Source organism: Microcaecilia unicolor, chromosome 1 (genome assembly GCF_901765095.1).
Source record: "Microcaecilia unicolor chromosome 1, aMicUni1.1, whole genome shotgun sequence".
Taxonomy (NCBI): Eukaryota; Metazoa; Chordata; class Amphibia; order Gymnophiona; family Siphonopidae; genus Microcaecilia; species Microcaecilia unicolor.
The window spans coordinates 198,493,998-198,520,623 of record NC_044031.1 but is presented as its reverse complement, the minus strand read 5'-3'; the positions used below and the strand labels follow the sequence as shown (position 1 = coordinate 198,520,623).

At 46.9% G+C, this 26,626-nt stretch overlaps 1 protein-coding gene across 9 annotated transcripts in view; it reads right to left on the bottom strand.

Annotated features, from left to right (window-relative positions):
- Window positions 1-26,626, bottom strand: part of EZH2 (enhancer of zeste 2 polycomb repressive complex 2 subunit) — a 626,582-nt gene that overhangs the window by 258,305 nt on the left and 341,651 nt on the right. For all 9 annotated transcript variants that reach the window (XM_030203624.1, XM_030203674.1, XM_030203633.1 and 6 more), the window contains one exon: window positions 24,830-25,070. In XM_030203624.1, the coding sequence (XP_030059484.1) occupies window positions 24,830-25,070 (241 nt within the window). The remainder of the gene's footprint in view (window positions 1-24,829; window positions 25,071-26,626) is intronic.

The window sequence follows — 26,626 nt, the reverse complement described above, 5'->3', positions numbered from 1 at the left end:
GATTTTGGTGGAGATTTGACAGCGGGCTCTGACAGAAGCAAACCTTTCAAGAAGCGAACAACTAGAGGTTGTCCAGAGATGGGCTTACCTTCTATACATTGATAAACACTAATAACAACAACAACAAACCAAACAAACAAACCAACACTGAACCCTTTAATCTGGTTACTTTAATCACATTGTTATTATTGAACATTATACCTTGCCCTTAATCTTGTATACCTGTTTGAATTATTTATTTACTTCTAATCCACTTGATATTTTATTTATTTACTTCTAATTTACTTGATATTTTTATATAACTTAATTGTAACACCACTCTGTACTTATCATTCCGTTAATGGTGATCGTCATTGCGGCATAATGTAAGCCACATTGAGCCTGCAAATATGTGGGAAAATGTGGGATACAAATGCAGCAAATAAATAAATAAATAGCACTAAGGTGAACCCTTACGGGGTTGGTATTCAAGCTGGGTCTGTGTAGGGCAAGAAAAGGGATCTAGGGCCTTCCTCTCATATCAGAAAGCAAACCTCCTCCACTTAAAAGAGTAACACCTCTTAGTGAAATCTTTCCTGGAAGCCAACAAGACTCGGGAGACGCTCTCCGAAAGACCCAAGGAAGCGCATTCTCTGATGCACTTCCTGTTTACGTAGGGCCAGGAGGAAGCAGCAGGGGGGAGCATAGCTGCCTGTGTGAATGGCAGCGCTGCGCGATGGGTGAAAAAAATAATACAGGTACCGAGGCAGTAGAGCCTGGGGAGAAGAAGAATTTCAGGGCAGGCAGGCAAGCAACACTGAACGCTGCCTCCCGGACGGCCGTACCCGGAGCTGCGTGAGAAAAGCCAGCGACACTACAGCGAGGGATGTTGGGTTGGGGCAGGGTCAGGAAGGCAGAACTAAAGTAAGTGCTGAACCTTTGGGGGGAGGGGGGGTGCTGGAGGGAAGGGATAATTTTGCCGGAGTAGGACTTGTGGAAGGAAGGGGACTGGAGGGAAGGGAGAGAGCTACTGGATGTGGGAGGAAGAGGAGAAGGGGATCTGGATGGATGGGAGACAGCTGCTGGATGTAGGAGGAGGAGGGGCTGGACAGAAAGAGCTGCTAGATGTGGGAGGAAGAGGAGGAGGGGATCTGGATGGAAGGGAGAGAGCTGCTGGACGTGGGAGAAAGAGGGGGAGGAGAACTGGAGGTACAGCACAAGGAGGGAAGGAAGGGAAACAGAGATACCAGACCAAGGAAATGAAGGAAAATGGAACAAATACTAAACCTACAGCATGAGGGAGAAAGGGAGGGTGGGGCGGGGTGTGGTGGGTGGGTGGGTGGGCAGCCAGGGAATCAAGCAAACAAACCAGATGCTGGAAAGGGGAGGGAGAAAAGCTGGATGGGGTAGGGTCAGAGAGGGTAGAGATATATTGGCACTGGGGACGAAGAAGGGAGAAGCTGGATAGAGAAATATAGGGACACAGAGAAAGGGAGATACTAAACATAGAGGAAGATAGAGGTACAGAGATGGAAGAAGAAGGATAGTGGACATGGACAGAGAGTAGAAATATCAAATGGACATGAGACCTTGGTGAGTGAGTTAAGAGAAGACAGAAGGATGTAGAGCCTGGGACTAACATGACTTGAAAAATAAAATGAACAAACAACAAAAGGTAGAAAAAAGAATTTTATTTTTCTATTTGTGACTAGAATATGTCAGATTTGAAATGTACATCCTGCAGAGCTGGTGTTAGATATGGCTGGGGCCCAAGACAGATATTTAGGAGGAGACCCAAAAGCTTACTAACAGGCTGCACCTTATTCAGCTTCCAGCTGGCCTGGGGTTCTCTCTGGCTAGGGGGGCCAAACGCAGTTGCTCTAGTTGTACTTCCCCTAACACTGTCTCTTGCATGTGCTATCATATTTTACACAGTATAGGAGAAAATGTATCTCTTTGTATTTCTGTGTGCTGTGCTAAATGCAAGGTCTGTCCTCTTGGGATTTTGATTTAATTTGTTTCTGGAATGTGGTCACTTATTCTGTATTTGGCATTTGTGTTCTTTGTGTGTGACCAAAGTATTATGTTAGCATCAATTTTCTATGTAGTATTCTATAGTACTTTGGCTTCTTCAGTTTTCTTGATATATTGATATTTTAGGGCCCCACTGTAATATTTAGGGCATATTTGGGGGAAGCATATGTGTGTTGGCGGACTGTGGCTCACTGGAGGATGAAGAGTGCACCCTCTTATATTTCCCCTAGCTCTCAATGTGGCCTGCAGCCACTGAGGCCAGCATTGCTACTCCCATTGAAGTTATTGGGAATGGGGTAGGTGTGCGGTAGGAGTAGGGGTGTGGGCAGGGCATATCAGATGGCAGGTGTTTTTCTAGTGCCCATCCATCCAACCTGTTGGCCCACCCAAAACTTGCCTTCTGGCTACGCCACTGAGTTGCATTAACCTGCTCAGTCTGTCGGCCAGGGTATTGTTTTTGCCTACCAGATAAGTGGTTCGAAGGAACATGCCATGTTGGCGAGGCCAGTGCCACATCCAGACAGCCTCCTTAAACAGAGGCCGTGATCCGATGCCCCCCTGCTTGTTGGTGTAATACATTGCAACCTGATTGTTTCACTGGATGAGAACAATTTGGTGAGATAGCTGATCTCTGAAAGCCTTTACAGCATTCCAGATCGCCAGAAGCTCCAGGAGGTTGATCTGAAGATTTGTTTCCTGGGCGGACCAAGCACCTTGAGTGTGAAGCTCATCTAAATGAGCCCCCATCCCAGGAGAGATGCATCCATTGTCAGCACGTTTCTGGCTGAGGAATTTCGAATGGAACTCCCAGAGTAAAAAATTGATCATATTGTCCACCACTGAAGACAGCGTAAAACTCTTGGGACACTTGGATGACATCTTCTAGACCCCTTGTGGCTTGATACCAGGGTCCATTGAGCTGATCTCATGTGAAGATGTGTCATCAGTGTAACATACACTGTGGAAGCCACGTGGCCTAACAATCTCAAAATCTGTCGAGCTATGACCTGGTGAGAGGCATGAACCTTAGACGTCAATGAAAACAAAATTGTCCGCTCTCATCTCCAGGAGGTAGGCTCGAACCTTCTGTGTGTCAAGCAGGGCTCCTATGAACTCCATTCGCTGGACAGGGTGGAGATGGGACTTGGGGTAGTTTGAAATGAACCCTAGTAGCTCGAGCACCCAAATAGTCATCTGCATGTACTCTCAGTCTGCATAGTGATGCTGCAACTACCACAAGACACTTGATGAAGCAATACCAGACTAAATATGAGACACCTATCTAATATAATAAAACGCACCGTGAACGTTCTAATGAGGACAACGTTCTGTGAAGCCCTGAAGCCCTGAAGCCATCTGACGTCACTGAAGCTGTAGGGTTCGTGGATTCGTGGTGTGAAGCCTTCAAGCCAGCCAGCCGTCTCTGCCCCGCCCTCGCGAAAAAAACAAACAAATCGGGAAGCGAAACGTCAGGGAAGGAGGCGGCGCTCCCGACGTCTAGCCTTCCCTTCGCTGTGTTCCGCCTTCAAAATAAGGCGGAACACAGCGAAGGGAAAGCTAGACGTCGGGAGCGCCGCCTCCTTCCCTGACGCTTCGCTGCACGAACCGCCACGGAGGTAAAGTTAAAAAGAATAATAAAAAAAAAAAGGGATGCATGGATGCGAGGCATGGATGCGAAGGGGGGGGGGGAGAAGAGGGCGGGCCAGGCTGGGACATGGGAGAGAGAGTAGCATGGATGCGAGGGGGGGGTCATGGAAGGGCGAGAGGGGACTTGCTGGAAAAGGATGAATGGAGGCGGCAGGGGACAGAGGAGCATGGATGGGTATGGATTAGGAGGACAGGGCACAGGGAGAGAGGGGAATTACTGGAAATGGATGAATGGAGGGGGCAGGGGACAGAGGAGCATGGATGGGCATGGATTGGGAGGGCAGGACTCAGGGAGAGAGGGAAATTGCTGGATAGGGAAAAATGGAGGGGCCAGGTGACAGATGAGCATGGATTGGAAGGGCAGGACTCAGGGAGAGGGGAATTGCTGGATAGGGATGAATGGAGGGGACAGATGGGCATGGATGGATATGGATTGCAGAGCAGGCCTCAGGCAGAGAGGGGAAATGCTGGATAGGGAAAAATGGAGGGGCCAGGTGACAGAGGAGCATGGATGGGCATGGATTGGAAGGGCAGGACTCAGGGAGAGGGGAATTGCTGGATAGGGATGAATGGAGGGGACAGATGGGCATGGATGGATATGGATTGCAGAGCAGGCCTCAGGCAGAGAGGGGAAATGCTGGATAGGGAAAAATGGAGGGGCCAGGTGACAGAGGAGCATGGATGGGCATGGATTGGAAGGGCAGGACTCAGGGAGAGGGGAATTGCTGCATAGGGATGAATGGAGGGGACAGATGGGCATGGATGGATATGGATTGCAGAGCAGGCCTCAGGCAGAGAGGGGAAATGCTAGATAGGGAAAAATGGAGGGCCCAGGTGACAGATGAGCATGGATGGGCATGGATTGGAAGGGCAGGACTCAGGGAGAGGGGAATTGCTGCATAGGGATGAATGGAGGGGACAGATGGGCATGGATGGATATGGATTGCAGGGCAGGCCTCAGGCAGAGAGGGGAAATGCTGGATAGGGATGAATGGAGGGGGCAGGTGACAGACAAACATGGATGGCCATGGATTGGGAGGGCAGGGCTCAGGGACAGAGGGGAATTGCTGGAAAAGGATGAATGGAGGGGGCAGGGGACAGATGGCCATGGATTGGGAGGGCACGGCTCACACTCTCTCTCTCATATACAATGTCTTTCTGACTCTCACTCTCACACACTCTGTCTCACACTGTATCACATTCACTCTCTATGTGCCACACAGTCACTCACACACTCGCTTGGTGTCATACACTCACTCTCACAGAGAATCTGTGTCTCACACACACTCTCTCTCTTGCCCACACACACACACTCTCTCTCACACTGTGTCTCACATACACACTTGCACACACTCTCATTCTCACACACACTCTCTCACAAACACACTCACACCCAGACTCACTCTCTCTCTCACACACTCACACTTTCACTCTGACTCTCAAACAGTCACTCTCACATACACTCTCCCAAACATACACACTCCAAGGAAAACCTTGCTAGCGCCCGTTTCATTTGTGTCAGAAACGGGCCTTTTTTACTAGTAATTCATATATGCTCCAACATCAAAACATGTGATTTTTAAGGAGAAAAGAAGACCTCAGACATCCTTAGGGAACAACCCATGGACATGAACCGCCTTATATGTATAGTGCTGGTTCATGAATTTCTTTCATCAGTCTCCATAAAACTCCTTTTTTTTTTTTAATGTGCAAAAACTTAATTGTGCTTCAATCTGGTGATTTAACTAAGATATTTAAAAAAATAATGAACAAAAACAAATCAATGTCCATTAATACAGCACTTAAGTTCCTGAGCTAGCCAGGTTAGCTCAGGAACTTAAGTGTATTAATGGACATTTAGTTTGGTATTTGTTTACTTTATAATTAGACACCATTTTGGATACTGCATTATTTATGTTCTGGAGGAGTAGCCTAGTGGTTAGTGCAGTGGACTTTGATCCTGGGGAACTGAGTTCGATTCCCACTGCAGCTCCTTGTGACTCTGGGCAAGTCACTTAACCCTCCATTGCCCCGGTACAAAATAAGTACCTGAATATATGTAAACCGCTTTGAATGTAGTTGCAAAAACCTCAGAAAGGCGGTATATCAAGTCCCATTTCCCTTTCCCTTTATTGAGTGTCACACTTGGTAAAGACACTGTGAGATTACGGGAGGCCAAAAGGCAACACGCAATACTGAAAGTGATGTGTTCCCAGCCGAAATCGAAGATACTTCCGGTGGGCTGGGAATATCGAGTTGTGAGTATATGCATCCATTAAGTCTTGAGAGCATAGCCAATCATTTTTCTGAATCATTGGGAGAAGGGTGCCCAAGGAAATCATCCTGAATTTTACTTGGACTAGAAATTTGTTCAGGGCCCTTAGGTATAGAATGGGATGCATTCCCCACCTCCCCCCCCCCCCCCCCCCCATCTTCATTTGCACAAGTATCTGGAATAGAATCCCTGCCCTTCCCCCTGATGGAAAGAGTTTGATCGCATGGGCCTTTAGAAGGGCGGAGAGTTCTTCTGCAAGTACCTGCCTGTCCTGAGAGTTGAATGAATGAGCTCTTGGTGGGCAATTTGGAGGTTTTTGATACCAACTGAGCGTGTATCCGAGATGGACTATTTGAAGAACCCACCAATTGGAAGTTATAAGATGCCACTTTGATGAAAAACTTTTAGCCTCCCCCCAACCGGCAAGTCGTCTGGGACGCACACTTTTATTGCGGCTATGCTCTCCTGGAGCCAGTCAAAAGCTCATCCCTTGCTTTGACTGGGGAGCAGCAGGAGCCTTAGGCGCACACTGTTGACGTGAACAAGTGCACTGGGGCTGAGCCTGAATAGGCTAGCAAGTCGAAGGAGTGTACCTACTCTGAAAATAGTTGTAGGAACTGCTCCTTGGCTTGCCAAAAATCCTCCTAGCTGAGGAGGTGGATGCAGAAGGCGCTCTGCGGGAGACAGAAGAGATTATATCAGTATGCTTCTTGGATTTGGTCAGTAAGCTCCTCAACCTTCTCTCTAAAAAGGTTATCCCCCCTCAACAAGGGCCATCCGCTAACCACTGCTGAACACTGTGTTCCCAGTCAGAAAAAAATGCAGCCATAACAGTCTGCGCATTGCTACACTTTGAGCAGAGATCCTGGATGCCACATGAAAAGTGTCGTAAGTGCCCCTGGTCAAGAACTTTCGACACACCTTCTTGCTGCTTGACCAACTGACAAAAAGGCTTGGCATGCTCCGGAGGGAGCCCATCCATCAAGTTCGACAGGTGTCGCACCGAGTTTTGCAAGTAAATGCTTGTGAAGAGCTGGTAGGATTATATATGGGAGATGAACATTGAAGCCTGGTATATCTTCCTCCCAAAAGAATTGGGAGGCAACTGAGGCCTATCAAAACTAGATGTACCATGGATCTGATACTGGGTGTCAACTTCTTGGGCATAACAAGGACCAACAGAGGGGACTCCCAGTTCCTGACGAAGACTTCCTTCAGTACCTCGTGGACAGGTGCAGTCACAGCCTCCTTAGGAGGAGATGTATAGTCCAGGACCTCAAGCATCTTGGCCCTGGGCTCATTGGCTCTCTGGCGAAGAATGTCTCCTTTCCGGAGGAGGGGAGGGTTCAGAAGGAATCCCATAAGACTTATCTGAGGAAAAACATTGGGATCCTCCTCTGAATCCCATGAGAACTCCTCCTCCATGTCGGACAGTATCTTCCTATGGGACTGCCGAGACCGAGCCTGCCTCAGTGTCGAGGAACCATGACCTCGAGAGCGGCATCGAGAAGTTGACTCCCATCTTGACTAAGGTGAAGCTTCCTGCACCGATGTCGAGGGGGTGCCGGCTTGGGTGGCAATTGACACCAGAGTTGCAAGTGGCGCCGGCGTCAGATGCCACACCGCAGACTGAGGTCCAGGTGGGGCCACAATGGGAGGTAGGGTAGGCACAAGCACCTCCAGATACCGATGCACATTGCTGCGTGAGGCCATTCAGCAGCTCTGGGAACAAAGCCTGGATGTGCTCATCAAGGGCTGATACCAGGAAAAGCTGGGGTGCCAGCTGAGGCGCAGGTTGCAAAAGCGTAGGGGTCAACACGGGAGCAGAATCTCAGCTGCTTGGAGACAGGGGCATCGACACCTACTGCACAAAGAAGGTGTGATCCTCTTGGGGCCGACGCTTCTCGGATGCCGAATCTTTTGATGCCCTGGAGCTCCCAGCACCATGCATCAAGAGCGACCAACAACAATGCTTCTTGGCATTCACCCGAAGCATGTCACCAAGGCTCCTCGGTGCCAATGAGGTTGACGTCGAATCCTAACATCACCCTGGGGTCAGGTCCGACAACAAACTGTCCCTGGGGGCCTGCACAGCAGGAGGCCTTGAGACAGGTGGAGACCCACTCAATACTTCACTGCTCCCAGTGTCTAAGTCTAGAAGCAGTCATACTTACTGATGTTCCTAATTCCGGTGCGATGCTCGGCGTCCATGTCAACGCCTCCGATCTCGATGACAAGGAACTAGACTTGGCTTCAAAAATCTTCTCTCATTGAGCCTCTTGGGAAAGCAGGTTCCTCTTCTTCATGTGAAGACAGAGAACACAGTGAGCAGGGCTCAGGTCGGGCCCAAGACACTGCAGACACCAAGAATGGGTGCCTTTTCCTGAGACAGTCCGATTGCACCAGGTACAGCGCTTGAAGCCACTCAGTATCTCGTGGACATGGACGGGAAAGCTGCATCAGCAAAATCAAATGACTCCATAGTGCCTGAAAACGGGACATGGCATGGATAAAAACCAAAGAAGAGACCCGGCCAAAGTCGAGGCCTAAAACTGGAAAAAAAAGAAAACTTATAAACTGGGCAAAACGATTCTAGGAAAATAAAGGAAGGGAATAAAAGGGTTCCTATAAGAAGAGCCAAAAGAAAACAACGAAAAAACAGCTGGAAGGCACCAAATAGCTCTCAGACCCGACAAGTGAGGAGAGGAAAGAAAAACAGCACCTTCTCCTGAAGTGGAAAAAAGAGAACCGAGGAGACCAACGGGCAGGAAGGCACTCGCGCAGGTGTGATGGAACTCGGCTCGCGCTATGCAAAGCTCTCTCTCTTATTATGGCAAATGCTGGACCGGGCAACGCAGATTGGCATCACCCACTTGTGAGAAAATAGAAGCCTGCTTGTCCTCGGAGAATAACAGGATACACTGTCAAACATTTTTAAAGAAAAAATTAGATGTAATGCTACATTCTGTATAGTGAGAAGTTTCTTCAGTACCTGTTTGGATGCTCCCAAATAAACATTACAATAATCAAGCAAACTCAAAATCAAAGCCTGAACAAAAAGTTGAAAAATATTTCTGAAATCGACACAAACTGCACAACAGAAAGAAGGATCTCTGGGTAATAGTGTTAATTTGCGACTCTAAAGATAATACTCCCAGAATATTAATGGAAAATAAAAATTGAAACTCAGTCTGATTTATCATAACACTCTTTTCATCCTTATCAGGGTTACGACTAATAAACATACATTTTGCTTTGTCAGAATTTAATTTAATCTTATGCTTTAGCATCCAGTGTTCTATATCTTTTAAAATGTTTTGCAATAACTCTAAATGCGAAATAACTGAATAAGTAATAGGAATAAATCATAATCCTGGGACAGAGAAATATCCAGAGTACCTGAATGTAGCTCACCTTGAGCTACTACTGAAAAAGGTGTGAGCAAAATCTAAATAAATAAATAAATAAAATAAATAATAGCAGCAGCATAGCTGAAAAGATAAACTCCCAACTTTTCTAAAACAAATCCCAACAATTGTAAATAAACATTAAAAAGAGATAGATATTATTTTTTCTCTTAGAGCCTTAGGTGGATTCTTTCTCCCTATGTATGTATTTCTTCATTTCTTTACTCTTAGTGCAATTGTATTCACACAAAAGTAACCTACATTTCCGTGCCAAAATGAATATATTAAACTGCACAGCACTGTCAGTTTAGTGATCTGAAGACTATAAACCCAATCTGAGAAACACAGGTTTCCTAATTGGGGACTTCACCATGCTGACCAGTGTAAGCAATTTGGAATAGTTTGTAGCTAATCTTTAAAAAGAGACAATACATAGGTATTATCTCATTTTACAATTGTCTACAAAGTCTGTGAGTTAAAAGTACCTGTGAATTTTGCACCTACTTTTTAGTGCAAACAAATTTCATACAAAGAAAGTGAAGTTACTTACCTGTAAGCAGGTATTCCACGAGGACAGCAAGATAAACGGCCTTATATATGAAATGGTGTCATCTGACAGAGCTCACTTGGGAACACTCCTAAGCTTGTTTGCATCAACTTTTTAGGACATTGCACCAAGTATGCACATGTGCCTTCCTAGCTGCAGCTATCACTCAGGATCTAGCCACTTGAATACATAAGCTGACAGAATTAACTTCAATAGGGGAGGAGAGAGGGTATGCAAGCCTATTACATGTGGGATGCCATAACTACAGACTGCTTTCAACAAAAAAATGGGGATTTATAAAAGACACTGCAACAGGCAAGGGTTAGTAAACCGTGATAACAGACACCAACAATTTGTGGGATTGATTGATTAATTAATTAATTTTAGAAGGCAGTCTGGAACAGAAAATAAATATGTCTACAGAGGTGGAATTCGATTTGGATGCTATATCCCAAACAGATTCTGAAGAACTAGCTGACCAAACTGAGTGTAACATCAGAGTTCGGAGTCTTCTTCTAGACCAGGGGTTTTCAACCCAGTCCTCAGGGCACGCCCAGCCAGTCAGGATTTTCAGGATATCCCCATTGAGGTCAATAGGGATATCCTGAAAATCCCAACTGGCTTGGTGTGCCTCGAGGACTGGGCTGAAAACCTCTGTTCTAGACAGTAATAAAACATGAATGAGTGAACTAAAGACTTATGCAGCTACTTATGCAGCTATAGCTCTGACATTATGAACTGTAATATAACCCTTCAGAATCTGAATGGGCCCGTGAAAGAAATGCAATCTGCTAGCCAATTAGAAAGAATGCATTTGGGGATGGCAGCTCCCATTCTCTCTGGGTCACAAAAAGAAAAAGCAGATGGACTTTCTATGAGCTTTAGTCTCCTCTAGAAAGAAGGCAAGGCTCTCTTGCTGACCAAATTATGCAGTGCACCTTCAACTTTAAGGGAAAAAGGTCTTGGAAAAACTTATGGTAGAAAACAGGCTGGTTAAGAAAGAATTCTGACGTTATCGTAGGAAAAAACTTAGGATGTGTGCGCACAACTACACTATTGTTGTAAAACTTAGTGTACGGTGGATCAGCTACTAGAGCCTGGATGCGGACTGAAGTGACTGCAACCAAAAAAAGAACCTTCCAAGTCAGATAGTTCAGATGGCAGGTATCTACATAAGTACATAAGTATTGTCATACTGGGAAAGACCAAAGGTCCATCAAGCCCAGCATCCGGTTTCCAACAGTGGCCAATTCAAGTCACAAATACCTGGCAAGATCCCAAAAAAGTACAAAACCTTTTATACTGCTTATCCCACAAATAGTGGATTTTCCCCAAGTCCATTTAATAATGGTCTATGGACTTTTCCTTTAGGAAGCCGTCCAAACCTTTTTTAAAACTCCGCTAAGCTAACCGCCTTTACCACATTCTCTGGCAACGAATTCCAGATTTTAATTACACGTTGAGTGAAGAAACATTTTCTCTGATTCGTTTTAAATTTACTACATTGTAGCTTCATCGCATGCCCCCTAGTCCTAGTATTTTTGGAAAGCGTAAACAGACGCTTCACATCTACCCATTCAACTCCACTCATTATTTTATAGACCTCTATCATATCTCTCCTCATCCGCCTTTCCTCCAAGCTGAAGAGCCCTAGTGGCTTTAGCCTTTCCTCATAGGGAAGTTGTCCCATCCCCTTTATCATTTTCGTCACCCTTCTCTGTACCTTTTCTAATTCCACTATATCTTTTTTGAGAAGCGGCGACAAGAATTGAACACAGTATTCGAGGTACGGTCTCACCATGGAGCGATACAAAGGCATTATAACATCCTCATTTTTGATTTCCATTCCTTTCCTAATAATACCTAACATTCTATTTGCTTTTTTAGCCGCAGCAGCACACTGAGCAGAAGCTTTCAATATATCATCGACGACGACACCTAGATCCCTTTCTTGGTCTGTGACTCCTAACGTGGAGCCATGCATGACGTAGCTATAATTCGGGTTCCTCTTTCCCACGTTCATCACTTTGCACTTGCTCACATTAAATATCATCTGCCATTTAGACGCCCAGTCTCCTAGTCTCGTACGGTCCTCTTCTAATTTTTCACAATCCTCCCGCGATTTAACGACTTTGAATAATTTTGTGTCATCAGCAAATTCAATTACCTCACTAGTTACTACCATCGCTAGGTCATTTATAAATATGTTAAAAAGCAGCGGTCCCAGCACAGACCCCTGGTGGATCAAAAGGAGCTTTCACCAGCTGAACTAGAATGAAATTCTGGTCTCGTGACACTGCAGGAGGCTTTAGGAGTGGCTTCAATAGAAGCAAGCCCCACATAAAACAAACAACAAAAGGCTGTGCAGAGATGAGTATACCTTCTACATGGTGGAAAGTGCCAACTGCACTAAGGTGAACCTTAATCGAGTCAGTCTTGGGACGTGACTCATACACGTGTAGAAGGTAAACCCATCAAGCAGTTTTTGTATAGGATTGGAAAATAGATCTAGGGTCTTGCCCACACACCAGATGGCAAACATTTTCCATATGAAAACAAACTACCACCTTCTGGAAGCCAAGAGGACTGAAGAGATACTGTCAAGCAAGTCAGGTGAATCCATTACTATCCTTCCAAAATCCAAGCCATGAAAGCTAAAGACTGGGATGGAGTAGGAATCCATGATCCTAAGTTACAGTGTTGGAAAAACCTCCAGCTTCCACGAATCTGTGAAGGAAAGCTCCAAAAGAAGAGGGAACCATTTCCTATATTCAGTAAGGGACAATTAGAATCCTCCTTAAGTTTCAGAAGAGTTTTCATTATAAGAGGTACTGGAGGATATCTGTATGAGGAAAGACTCAAGCAGCTGGGGCTCTTCAGTTTGGAGAAAAGATGGCTGAGGGGAGATACGATACAGGTCTATAAAATACTGAGTGGAGTCGAACGGGTAGATGTGAATTGCTTGTTTACTCTTTCCAAAAATACTAGGACTGGGGGCACGCAATGAAGCTACAAAGTAGTAAATTTAAAACAAGTCTGAGAAAATGTTTCTTCACTCAACGTGTAATTAAACTCTGGAATTCGTTGTCAGAGAATGTAGTAAAAGCAGTTAGCTTAGTGCGGTTTAAAAAAGGTCTGAATGGCTTCCTAAAGGAATAGTACATAGACCATTATTAAAATAGACTTGGGGAAAATTCACTGATTATTTCTAGGATAAGCAGCATAAAATGTATTGTACTTTTTTGGGATCTTGCCAGGTACTTGTGACCTGGATTGGCCACTGTTGGAAACAGGATGCTGGGCTTGATGGACTTTCGATCTGTCCCAGTTTGGCAATACTTATGTACTTATGATCCTTCCCCTCAATGATTGAAGAAGTCATCTGAGGCTAGTCTTCCACGTGATCCTAGTCTGAAGCAGAACTAAAGGACGTTTTGTGCTAATGAGTGGCAAAAAGATCTACTGAGGGAGTGCCCTATTCTCAAAAGATATTCTGAGCTACGCACTTGTCCAAGGATTACTTGTGTGATTGCAGCACCTAATTGTGTTTGCCAAAGAGTTGTCTCACTTCCACAGCACGACAGCTTCCTGACACAGGTAGTATGAACCTGTCCCTCCCTGTTTGTTGATATAGAGGCATAGTTTCAAAGCAAAGAAACCTATGGAACTTTGGAAGGCTAAGTGCTTTGAAAATATGCCTCATAGTATATTGCAACCTGGTTGTCTGTCTGAATCAGAATTATTTGATTGGATAACTGGATCTCTGAAAGCCTTCAATTCCTAATTCTATAATCTTGTGAAGCCATTCTCACACATAGGGGCCCCATGCAAAAAGCTTCACAGTACAGACTGCACTCTACCGCAAAATTACTGCCAAACAGTAAGTGATAAAAAAATACAGCGACATGTTATAATTAACAAGCATGCAAATTACTGTCGTGTTAAAACTGTGGTAAGAATTTGCAGCTTATTGATACATGTCACTTTTCCTCTCAGTGTCTGAGAGGTGACTGGCTCAGGCACTGACAGGAAGGGTAACACTGAAGAAGGGAAAAAAAACCTGCTGATATCCTGACCCAAATTTCTGCAAGGCCCCTATCTGAGTCTAGCAGCTTCCCTCCTTCCCTCTCCCCCATCCTCCAACATAAAGCGAAGGTATTTACCTGTAGCAGGCGTTCTCCAAGGACAGCAGGACTTATATTCTCACAATTGGGTAAAGCGATCCCACTTTGCATTGTCCAGAGCTTTTACCAAGCTTCAAAAGATCTTTGTGGAGTATCAGCCATGCTCCACCGCGCATGCGTTATTGCCTTCCCGACTGCCGCAAGAAAGCGAATGCTACATACCTGTAGAAGGTATTCTCCGAGGACAGCAGGCTGATTGTTCTCACTGATGGGTGACGTCCACGGCAGCCCCTCCAATCGGAAACTTCTCTAGCAAAGTCCTTTGCTAGTCCTCGCGCCGCCCGGCGCGCACCGCGCATGCGCGGCCGTCTTCCCGCCCGAAACCGGCTCGAGCCGGCCAGTCCAGTATGTAGCAGGACAATACACTTCAAGGGAAGACACAACTCCAACGGGGAGGCGGGCGGGTTTGTGAGAACAATCAGCCTGCTGTCCTCGGGAGAATACCTTCTACAGGTATGTAGCATTCGCTTTCCTCCGAGGACAAGCAGGCTGCTTGTTCTCACTGATGGGGTATCCCTAGCCCCCAGGCTCACTCAAAACAACAACCATGGTCAATTGGGCCTCGCAACGGCGAGGACATAACTCAGATTGCCCTAAAAAATTTACCAACTAACTGAGAGTGCAGCCTGGAACAGAACAAACAGGGCCCTCGGGGGGTGGAGTTGGATCCTAAAGCCCAAACAGGTTCTGAAGAACTGACTGCCCGAACCGATTGTCGCGTCGGGTATCCTGCTGCAGGCAGTAATGAGATGTGAATGTGTGGACAGATGACCACGTCGCAGCTTTACAAATTTCTTCAATAGAGGCTGACTTCAAGTGGGCTACCGACACTGCCATGGCTCTAACATTATGAGCCGTGACATGACCCTCAAGAGCAGCCCAGCCTGGGCGTAAGTGAAGGAAATGCAATCTGCTAGCCAATTGGATATGGTGCGGTTTCCCCACAGCCACTCCCCTCCTATTGGGATCAAAAGAAACAAACATTGGGCGGACTGTCTGTTGGGCTGTGTCCGCTCCAGATAGAAGGCCAATGCTCTCTTGCAGTCCAATGTGTGCAGCTGACGTTCAGCAGGGCAGGAATGAGGACGGGGAAAGAATGTTGGCAAGACAATTGACTGGTTCAGATGGAACTCCGACACAACCTTCGGCAAGAACTTAGGGTGAGTGCGGAGGACTACTCTGTTATGATGAAATTGGTGTAAGGGGGCCTGGGCTACCGGGCCTGAAGCTCACTGACTCTACGAGCTGAAGTAACTGCCACCAAGAAATGACCTTCCAGGTCAAGTACTTCAGATGGCAGGAATTCAGTGGCTCTTTGGTGAAAAGCTTTCAACCTCCCCCCAACCGGCAGGTCGCCCGGCACTGATACTTGGATGTCGGCTATGCTCTGCTGGAGCCAGTCACAAGCTCGCCCCTTGCTTTTGCTGGGGAGCCGCGGGGCCTTGCTGAGGCGCACGCTGCTGACGAGAGCGAGCACGCTGGGGCTTAGCCTGGGGCCGCAGGCTGTCGAGAAGGGGGATTGTACCTACGCTTGCCAGAAGAGTAGGGAACAGTCCTCCTTCCCCCCAAAAATCTTCTACCTGTAGAGGTAGAGGCTGAAGGCTGCCGGCGGGAGAACTTGTCGAATGCGGTGTCCCGCTGGTGGAGATGCTCTACCACCTGCTCGACCTTCTCTCCAAAATATTGTCCGCACGGCAAGGCGAGGTCCGCAATCCGCTGCTGGAGTCTATTCTCCAGGTCGGCGGCACGCAGCCATGAGAGCCTGCGCAATCACCACACCTGAGCAGCGCCCTGGACGCAACATCAAAGGTGTCATACACCCCTCTGGCCAGGAATTTTCTGCACGCCTTCAGCTGCCTGACCACCTCCTGAAAGGCTTGGCTTGCTCAGGGGGAAGAGCATCAACCAAGCCCGCCAACTGCCGCACATTGTTCCGCATGTGTATGCTCGTGTAGAGCTGGTAAGACTGGATTTTGGCCACGAGCATAGAAGAATGGTAGGCCTTCCTCCCAAAGGAGTCCTAAGGTTCTAGAGTCTTTGCCCGGGGCGCCGAAGCATGCTCCCTAGAACTCGTAGCCTTCTTTAGGGCCAATCCACAACTCCAGAGTCATGAGGCAACTGGGTGCGCATCAGCTCTGGGTCCCCATGGATCCGGTACTGGGACTCGATCTTCTTGGGAATGTGGGGATTACTTAGTGGCTTGGGTCCAGTTCGCAAGCAATGTCCTTTTTTAGGACATGGTGCAAGGGAACAGTGGACGCTTCCTTAGGTGGAGAAGGATAGTCCAGGAGCTCAAACATTTCAGCCCTGGGCTCGTCCTCCACAACCACCGGGAAGGGGATGGCCGTAGACATCTCCCGGACAAAGGAAGCGAAAGACAGACTCTCAGGAGGAGAAAAGCTGTCTTTCAGGAGAGGGAGTGGGATCAGAAGGAAGACCCTCAGACTCCTCGTCAGAGAAATATCTGGGGTCTTCCTCTTACCTCCCACGAGGCCTCACCTCGGTGTCAGACACAAGTTCACGAAGCCTGTGTCTGCAAACCTCGCCCGGCTCGACTCGGTGATGCCCGTCCACGATGGGGGCGTCGAGAGGTAGACTCCCTCGCCGCATCGGCGAAGCTCCCTCCGCCGACGTAGTCGGGGAGCCCTCCTGGGAGGTGGCCGCAGTCGGCAACCGCACGCGGTACCGAGCGTCGGGGACCTCACCCGGGCGATGGCCAGCCGGCGCACGCATCCGACGGTACCGGAGGCGCAGCACCGCTGGTACCTAGGAGGGGTAGGGCCAACAGCTCTCCCAGAATCTCTGGGAGAACGGCCCGAGGCTACTCGTTCAGAGCGGCTGCAGGAGGAAAAGCAAAGAGGTCGATGCAGGCGTCGACGTCCAGAACCTGTTCCGGGCGAGGAGGCTGTTTCCGGGCTGTCCAGAGTGAGCGCATCGACACCTCCTGAACAGAGGGTGAGCGGTCCTCTCGTGCCGATGCCTGCTGGGTGCCGACGTCCCTCGGCAACCCAGAGCTCTCGGTGCCGACGCGGGAGGGCGACCGGTGTCTGATGCTTCTTCGACTTCTTCCGAGCATGTCACCGGAGCTCCCCGGCACCGACGAGGAGGACGTAGAATCCAGCCGTCGCTCCTCGGACCGAGACCGAAGGAGGTCGGTCTCGGGTGGGCTGTACCGCAGGAGCCTCAGGGTAGGAGGAGACCCACCCGAAGGCTCACCGCCACCAGCAGGGAATGGACAGCCTCACCTGCACTTCTGACTATTCACCACCGTCCGACGACATCAGCAGACGAGGTCCCGGTACCCACCGACGTCGATGCAGTCGCCCGATAACCTTGCGCCGATGCAGATGCCACGATGCCTCGTGCACTTGATGCAGTGGCGCCGAGGAAGATGTCCTGGACGCATGACAGACTTCGATGCACTTGAAGATCCCTGTGCCGATGCCGACGAAGACCCGAGAACAACACGTTCCACTGGGGCTAATCTCGCTACCTGAGTCCGCCTTTGAAGCAGGGAACACAGACTACAGTTCTGAGGGCGGTGCTCGGCCCCCAGACCCTGAAGACACGACGAGTGTCGATCAGTGAGCGAGATTATCCGTGCGCACTGGGTGCACTTCTTGAAGCCGCTGGAAGGCTTCGATGTCATGGGCGGAAAAATCACGCCGGCGAAATCAAAATCCGAAATGACGGAAAAAGAGCACCAAAAATTTTTAAGGGAGAAAATCTCGACCGAGGCCGAAAAGAGGCCTACCCCGACGACGAAAGAAAACTTATCGGGCAAAAAGCTGAAGTACGGGAAGGGTTTACACGAAACCCTGGGGGGGGGGGGTTTCCGGGGGAGCACTTCCCGACACTTTTAAAGACTTTTCCGAAGAAAAAAAAACACGTCAAAATAAATTTGGACGCGCGAGGTCGACTTTCCGGGGCTCGACACGGCGAAACACGACCGTAACCGAGTGCGGACAAAAGAAGACTGGCCGGCTCGAGCGGTTTTGGGCGGGAAGACGGCCGCGCATGCGCGGTGCGCGCGGGCGCGCGAGGACTAGCAAAGGACTTTGCTAGAGAAGTTTCCGATTGGAGGGGCTGCCGTGGACGTCACCCATCAGTGAGAACAAGCAGCCTGCTTGTCCTCGGAGAACGTGGTTACCATAGTTAAATACAAAAGCATAAAAGAAATATAGGAGACAACTCCAAGTGGAGGTGGGGGAGTTTGTGAGAATATAAAGGCCTGCTGTCTTCAGAGAATACCTGCTACAGATAAGTATCTTTGCTTTCTCTGAGGACAAGCAGGCCATAATTCTCACAACTAGGGTATCACGAGCATCCAGGCTCACCAAAAACAACAACATTGGTCAACTAGGCCTTGCAAAAGCGAGAACAGTACTCAGACTAACCTGAAAACTATACACAAACTGGAAGAGAAGAAAATGGGCCTATGGGAGTGGAGTTAGATTCTAGACCCCCAAATAGATTCTGCAAAAATGTCTGCCCGAACTGTCATGTCGAGTATCCTGCTCATAGTGGAATGTGAATGTGTGGACAAAAGACCACATTGCAGCCTTGCAGATTTTCTCAAGGGAGGCTGACCGCAAGTGGGCTACTGATACAGCCATGAATCTGACATTGTGAGCCGTGACATGACCTTCCGGATCAGCCCAGCCCGGGCATAAGCGAAAGAAATGAAATCTGCCAGCCGATTAGAGATTGTGCATTTCCCGATGTTGGGATTAAATAAAAACAAAAAGCTGGACGGACTGTCTTGTGGGGCCTGGTCAGCTCCATGTAATAGGCCAGTGCTCGCTTGCAGTCCTAGATGTGCAAGGCACTCTCGCCAGGATGGGCATGAGATCAGGGAAAGAATGTTGGCAAGACAATCAACTAATTCAGATGGAAGTCCAAAACAACCTTTGGCAGAAACTTAGGGTGCGGGTGTAGGACTGCTGTGATGAAACTTAGCATAAGGTGCATCCACTACTAAGGCTTGCAGCTCAATGACCCTACGAGCTGAAGTAACAGACAAAGAGAAAGTGACCTTCCAGGTCAAGTACTTCAGATGCCAGGAACTCAGTGGCTCAAAAGGAGCTTTCATCAGAAGGATGAGAACAATGTTGAGGTCCCGTGACACTGGCAGAGGTCTGACAAAAGCAAACCTCCCATGAAGCGAACTAGAGGCTGTCCAGAGATAGGCTTACCCTCTACATGGTGAAGATAAGCACCAATTCCACTAAGGTGAACCCTTACGGTCTTGAGACCAGACTCAGATAGGTGTAGAAGGTATGCAAGCAGGGTATGTGTAGGGCAAGAAAGGAGATCTAGGACATTGCCCTCACACCAGACAGTAAAACTCCTCCACTTGAAAGAGTAACACTTCTTAGTGGAATCTTCCCTGGAAGCCAGCAAGACCTGGGAGACACCCTCTGAAAGACCCAAGGAAGCAAATTCTAGGCTCTCAACATCCAGGCTGTGAGGGCCAGAGACTGAAGGCTGGGATGCAGAAGAGATCACTCGTTCTGCGTGATGAGGGTAGGAAAATAAGCCAATCTCCATGGTTCTCCAGAGGATAATTCTAGAAGAAGAGGTAACCAGATCTGATGAGCCCAATAAGGTACAATCAGAATCACAGTCCCGTGTGGTCTTGCTTGAGTTTCAGCAAAGTCTTCCCCAGAAGAGGTATGGAGGCTACGTATACAGAAGATCGGTCCCCCAATGAAGGAGGAAGGCATCTGAAACTAGTATGTCATGGGCCTGGAGTCTGGAACAGAACTTTTTGTGGTTGTGGAATTTGGAATGGCACTCCCAGAGTCATATTGGATCAAATGGTCCACCACAACAGTGAGCAGAAAAGCTCCGGGGACACTCGGCTGACATTTCCAGACCTCTCGTGGCTTGGCACCACTGAGAGACCAGGGGTCCACTGGGCAGCTCTCATGTGAAGACGCGTCATGGGTGTCACAAAGTGTGGATGCCATGTGGCCCAATAATCTCAACCATCTGCTGAGCCATAACCTGTCAGACACTTGAACACGAGAAGCTAGTGCAACTAGGTGTGTCTGCTCTTGGCCCCGGAAGATTTGAACCTGCTGCGTATCGAGTACGGCTCCAATGAATTCCAATTGCTGGGCAGGGTGAAGATTAGACCCAAGAAGCTAGTGCGACTAGTGTGTTTGCTCTCAGCCCAGGGAGGAAGGCTCAAACTTGCTGCGTATCAATCACGGCTCCAATGAATTCCAATTACTGAACAGGGTGAAAATTGGACTTTGGGTAGTTTAAAATGAATCCTAGAAGCTCAAGCACCTGAATAGTCCTCTTCTGGACTCTCAAGCACCATCCTCCGACATGCTGTTCTCCAGACAAACACAAAGATAAAGGAACACATGGACTCCCGGTCTGCATTGTGACGCTGCAACTGAAGGAAAGGGGGAAAGGGAATGAGACTTGATATACTGCCTTTCTGTGGTTTTTACAACTACTTTCAAAGTGGTTTACAAAGTATATACAGGTACTTATTTGTACCTGGGCATGACTTGCCAGAGTCACAAGGAGATGCAGTGGGAATCAAGCCCAGTTCCCCAAAGGGAACATGTGAAACTGGAAGTGATATGCTTCCAGCCGAAATCATAGATATTTCATTGGGCTGAAATTAGCATCCATTAAGTCCAGAGAGCATAGCCAATCATTTTCCTGAAGCTTGGGGAGAAGGGTGCCCAAGGAAACCAACCTGAACTTTTCTTTGACCAGAAATTTGTTTAGGGACCTTAGGTCAAGGATGGGACGCATCCCCCCCCCCCGTCTTCTTTTGCATAAGGAAGTACCAGAAATAGAATCCCCACCCTTCTTCCCATGGTAGAATGGGCTCGACTGCATAGGCATTTAGAAGGGCTAACAGTTCCTCTGCAAGTACCTGCACATGCTGAGAGCTGAAGTAATGAGCTCTCAGTGGGCAATTTGGAGGTTTCTGACATCAATTTAGGGCATATCCAAGATGGACTATTTGGAGAACCATAGGTCGGAGGTTACAAGGAACTACCTTTCATGGAAAAACTTCAGCCTCTCCCCCGACACTCTAACTGTGGATACGCACTGCTGAAGCCAGTCAAAACTCATCCCCTGCTTTGACCGGGGAGCAACAGGGGCCTTAGGCGCATGCTGTTGATGGGAACGAGCACAATGGGGCTGAGCCTGCGCAGGCTGGCAAGAGGAGGCAACATACCTACCTCCTCAGAGTAGTAGGCACCCCTTCTCAACTTGTCAATAAACCTCCTAGATGAGGACAGAGATGCAGAAGTTGACCAGTGGGAGAGAGAAGAGATGGTATCAGTATGCTTTTTTGATTTGGTCAGTACCTCCTCAACCTTCTCTCTAAAAAGGTTATGCCCCCAGCATCCACCATCTGCTGAACCGCTGGCTTCAAGTCAGAAACACGCAGCCATGAGAATATACGCTTTGCTATACTTTGATCAGGGATGCCACATTGAAAGTGTCATAGGCGCCCCTGGCCATGAACTTACAGCACGCATTCTGCTGCTTGGCCAACTGGCGCAGCGACTCTGTCTGCTCCGGTGGGAGAGAGTCAGCCAAGTCCAGCATCTTGAACACAGAGTCCTGCAAGTAGACGCTCATGAAGAGCTGGTATGACTGAATATGTGACATGAGCATAGAGGCCTGGAACCTCTTCCTCCAAGAGTCCAAGGTCCTATCTCTCTGCAAGGGGTCGCAAAAGTATAGTATCTAGAATGCCTGGCTCTTTTAAAAGCGAACATGACTCGTGCTCCACAAAGCTCTTTTGAAGCTTGTTAAAAGCTCCAGAACGCGCAACGTGGATCTCGTTAACCAATTAATTGTGAGAATTATGGCCTGCTTGTCCTCAGAGAAAACAAAATACCTGATGGTCTAGTTGCCCCTCCCCCCATATTCCCAACTTCAATACAAAAGTCCCCTTAGTCCCTGGTGGTCTAGTGGTTCCCCCTCCCTAACCCCATTAAAAAAAAATCCCTGGTGTCTAGTGTCAGCTCCCCAACCTTTCCCCAAGCCCCTCCCCTAGAAGTGATATCCACTTACTCCTGCCTCTGGCACACCATCTTCAAATAGTGGTGCCCTGCCCTGTGAGGTCAATTTGCCCCTACAAGGGAAAAGCTCTGGACGCCCATATCGAAAAGATAAGCTGGAAAGACCATATATTTTCCCACACTCCCACTCTTGGCCACTAGCTGATGAATTCATTGTCCCTCTCTTAGGGGAGCACATCAGCAAACTCCATCACACTGTGCACAATATTCCGCAAATGTTTGCCACAAAGAGCTGGTAAGAAGCTTAGCAGGCTGTAAGCATAGTGTTCTGTTAAAACATTTTTCCAAAAGAGTCCCAAGGTCCTCACATCCCTACCAGTAGGCACCAAGAGTTAGTCTTCATACTCTCAGCTCTTTGGGAGTAGATTCAAACACCATAGGAATGGTGAGGAAGCTGTAGCTTCTCAAATCCCAGAGCCTTTTCAACTCTATACATAGAATAGATCTTCTTGTTTACATTGCTGTATAGAGGAGGGAAGGGGGGGTCTCCCCCAAATCTTCATTTGTATTGCTTCAGGGTCCTTGTTGAGAAGGACCTTCTTTATAGAGGTCATTCAACTGGAGGATGCTCAAAGTTCTGCCTCAGGCTCATCCTCAGTCACTATAAGGAAATGAGATAGACTTAGCCATCTCTCTGACAAAAAAACTGATGAATGAGCGCTTCCTTGGAATCTCCATATCTCCTTTTGTGGGGAGGGATCTGAAAGAAGACCAGTGGAGCCATCTGGTTCTATTTCAGATACCCAAGAGTGCTCAGTTGGACTCATAAAAGTACTCCTTAGAAACTTGAGTTTCTGATTGCTTTAAAACTGACCCAACCTCTTGGTCAGGCTTGGTCCTGTTGTGTCAAGGCATCAGGGAAGCCTTCTCCCCTGATGGGATGGAGAATGACACCAGTGCAGTCTGCACCTATCCCAAAGTCCTTCGAGGCTTCAGTGAAAAAGCATTTATGTGGGCAGTGAGGGTTTCAATATCAGATGCATCACCTTGAGCCATGGCATGGATGCTCTGGAACCATAGCTTTGCATCAAGCAAAGAAGCACTCCCTACAATCTTTGAACTTCCTCATCAGATACTCCTGGAAGGCTGTCATTGGACAAGACTGGGGTTATACAGTCAGAGTGGCCTTATGCCCTGAGACTCTTGGGGTATATCGAAGCTAGTTCAGCTCCTGGAGGCTGTCGCACCCCTTCTGACGCCTCACCACTAATCTCAATGCTTTCATATGTCGGTACTCCTTAGCTTCCGCCCAACACTGGTATCTTTGTCCTTCAGTGCCAATGAGGATGAATCCTTCCTATTCCTTGGGACAGGTTTGGAGGATGACATACACAATTGGTTCTATCAATGCTCAATGTTGAGGGTGATCAATGTACTCTCAATATCAATGCATCCCCAATGCAGCTCAAGAGCCAAAAGGAGACTACTCTTCCAATGCCAGTGCTTATGGCAAGACTAGAAGTGCCAAAAATAAGTTTGCGCCCTTTCTCTTGACCTTTGATTCCACTTTCTGATATCTGTGAACACAAGATACAAGAAGAGAAATCATGATCAGGTCCTAACCATCGCAGGCACCAGTTATGAGTGGTCCATGATGGATATGGTCCTGTTAAACCGGGTACACCTTCTTAAAGCCACTGGGAACATTTTTTGGGACATATCAGGAAAAATTGGCGCAGAGAAATAAAACTCCTCAATTTTGAAAATGTACCCAACTGGGTGCACCAGACCTATAAGTGACTAGACAGGCCACAAAATAGAAATTAAACTTAGAAGTGCTGAAAAACCTTTCTAGGGAAATAAAGGAAGGGAAGTTCTAAACCAGGGGATGCAGGCATTCAGGCCTTGAGTGTGACAAACAGGTCAGGTTTTTGGGATATCCCTAATGAATATGCACAAGTTAGATTTCCATCCAATAGAGGGTAGTATCCAATCCTGAAAACGTGGCCTGATTGTGGCACTCGAGACCTGAACTTCTGTATCCCTATTCTAACTGGTCCTCACATGGCAGATGTCAGTACTTACACCACTAAGAGCAGAAGTTCAAAAAACTACAAAAATGCTAATTTTGAAGTGGATTTAGGTAGAGTACGACAAGTATGACTGATTTGCTTTGCGGAAAAATGGCAATCGGCTAAGTCAGGCATGCAAGTGGAAGGCTAAAAGACACACATGCATGTGCAGTTCAACATTCTTAAACTTTTTGCGAGCAAGTTGGGGAGCGTTTCTGCAGGAGCTCTGTCAGAATAGTCACCCACATGTAAGGTTATGTATTCTGTTGTCCACAGAGAACTGTGCATATATCTAAAAGCAAATCTATGTATGGTGTCTGTGCAATACATGCTCTCCTTGCATGTGGAATGCATCCCTTGATCTAGCTAGCTAGCAGGTACTTTTAGATGTGCAGAAAAGAAACATTTTCAGTCAGACCAATCTACCCAGAAAATCCTTTTGAAAAAGTCCTCTTATCAAGCTAACTCAAGTCTGTCTTTTGTTGAGCAAACGCTCTACCGATGGGAACACACTGAAGAGACAACCTTCATAAAAACGGCAAGAGACCAAAGATCAGATATCAATTAAGGAGCAATCAATTTATGAATGCTTGAATTCGCAACCTATTATCTCATCATTTTCCATTTACAAATAAAATCTTATTTGCCATGATTAAGTTTCACTATTTATCTCACCAGAGGAACTAGAAGTTTCATCTTTCTTCTCCTCTTCCTCCTTATCATTGTTTTCACCTCCTGTTTCAGTCCCTGCTTCCCTATCGCTGTCTGTGTCCTTTGCTTCTGAAGTATTAATCGTTGGTGTGCTAGGTCTGCTGGTGCTGTTTGAAAGTCTTCCCCTTCGACGGCCAACCGGACGTTTTGGTGGCGTTTTTATCCGTTCTGCTGTCAAAGCTGCTGCAAATTCCTTTGCTCCCTCCTAAAACAAATGACAGTTTCCATACTTGTTTCAAAGCTTTTTGCTTTACTGTCATGCAAACATACACTGTACAACTTCATAATATGTAGAGAGAGAATGTTTTCATACAAAACATGTATTTATGCCTATAGATTATATTCGCTTGTAACCAGGATGCTTTTGAGTCCATGTGAAAGGCTAAAGCTTCAACATTAGGTAGATAGGAAGCAGAATTTTTATGAAAGCTAGATTTATTTGGCCTTAAAGAGCCATAGCTGCATAAACATATAGAAATCAGTTTGAACTTCAATAAGAAAATATTTCAAAAATAGTTTTCCAGAAACTATCACTCATCCCAAACGAAATGAGATAGTCCACAGGAAAAAAAAGTAAATCAAAAACATAAAAATGTATTAAAAGGAATATTAACTTAACTGCTATTTGTTCTTATTATAACTGTATAACAGGCAAATTACATCTATAATGAGTCTACTAAATATGTCTTTATAAAATGAAAGAATACTGCAGCAAACATCTTTCTAAGTTAATATTATGTTAGACAGTAATGCAAATGATTATGCCAAGCAACTTGTTATTTTTTATATTGGTTCACTTATTCCATTTTGTACATGGCAGCTAACCAGTTGTAAGCTCTAGCAGGCTGTGACAAAAGCTTGCTGGAATCTACAGCTGCATTAGTAGCTTAAAAAGCCCTCTGTTAGCAGGCTATATTGCTAGAAAACTGCCCATGGACCCTTGTTAGATATTTCACCTTTGGCTCAGGACATCTACAGTTCTCAGTAAATAGGGTTTATTCCATGGGGCATACTGATGATGGGACCAATTGTCCTGCGCTTCCCTGCCAGGCTGAACATCACTGCACTTAATGAAAAGAGAAAAAAAATGATAATCTAAAAAGCAAATCTGCTAACACTTTTGCACTCATTTGTTTAAATACAATAAGGCTTTAAACATGTTAGACCCTGGGCTCATTCTCTGAGGAAGTGAATGGGAGAGTAATGTTGTTGGTGAAGATTTTTGGAGTTCAATGGCATGAGTATCAAAGCCAACTTTAACAAGAGATGCTGGACACCAAAGGTCATACTCTAACTACTTCACAGGTGTAATTGAAAAGATTCTTTTCCTAAGATGATTTTTTAATTTTTATTTTCTTCTTAAAAACAGCAAAGGCTCTGGCAAGGTAGTAAAGCTGTAGCTTGAATAAGCGGCACCTTAGGTCTAAAGCCACTTCTTCCACCAGAGTACTAGAGTTGTTTTTTTTCTGATGCATTATTCATCAATAATAGCTGGTCTTCTGACCCTACCCTTCCTACAGTTACCTTCTTAGTTCAGTTACAGAAAATTACTGCCAAGACACAATACATATATTCAATCTGTGGCCACAGAAGAGATACAACCAATCTCCTACTGCAAACTTTCCAAACAGGCAATAATACTATCACTACTGGGTGGCCAAATGTCCAACTATGGAAAGAAGGGAAACAGTATATGCAGATATCATAAGGTCACTGCAAAAGGAAATAGTGGATATGCAGTTCATGGAAGACTCTATTAAA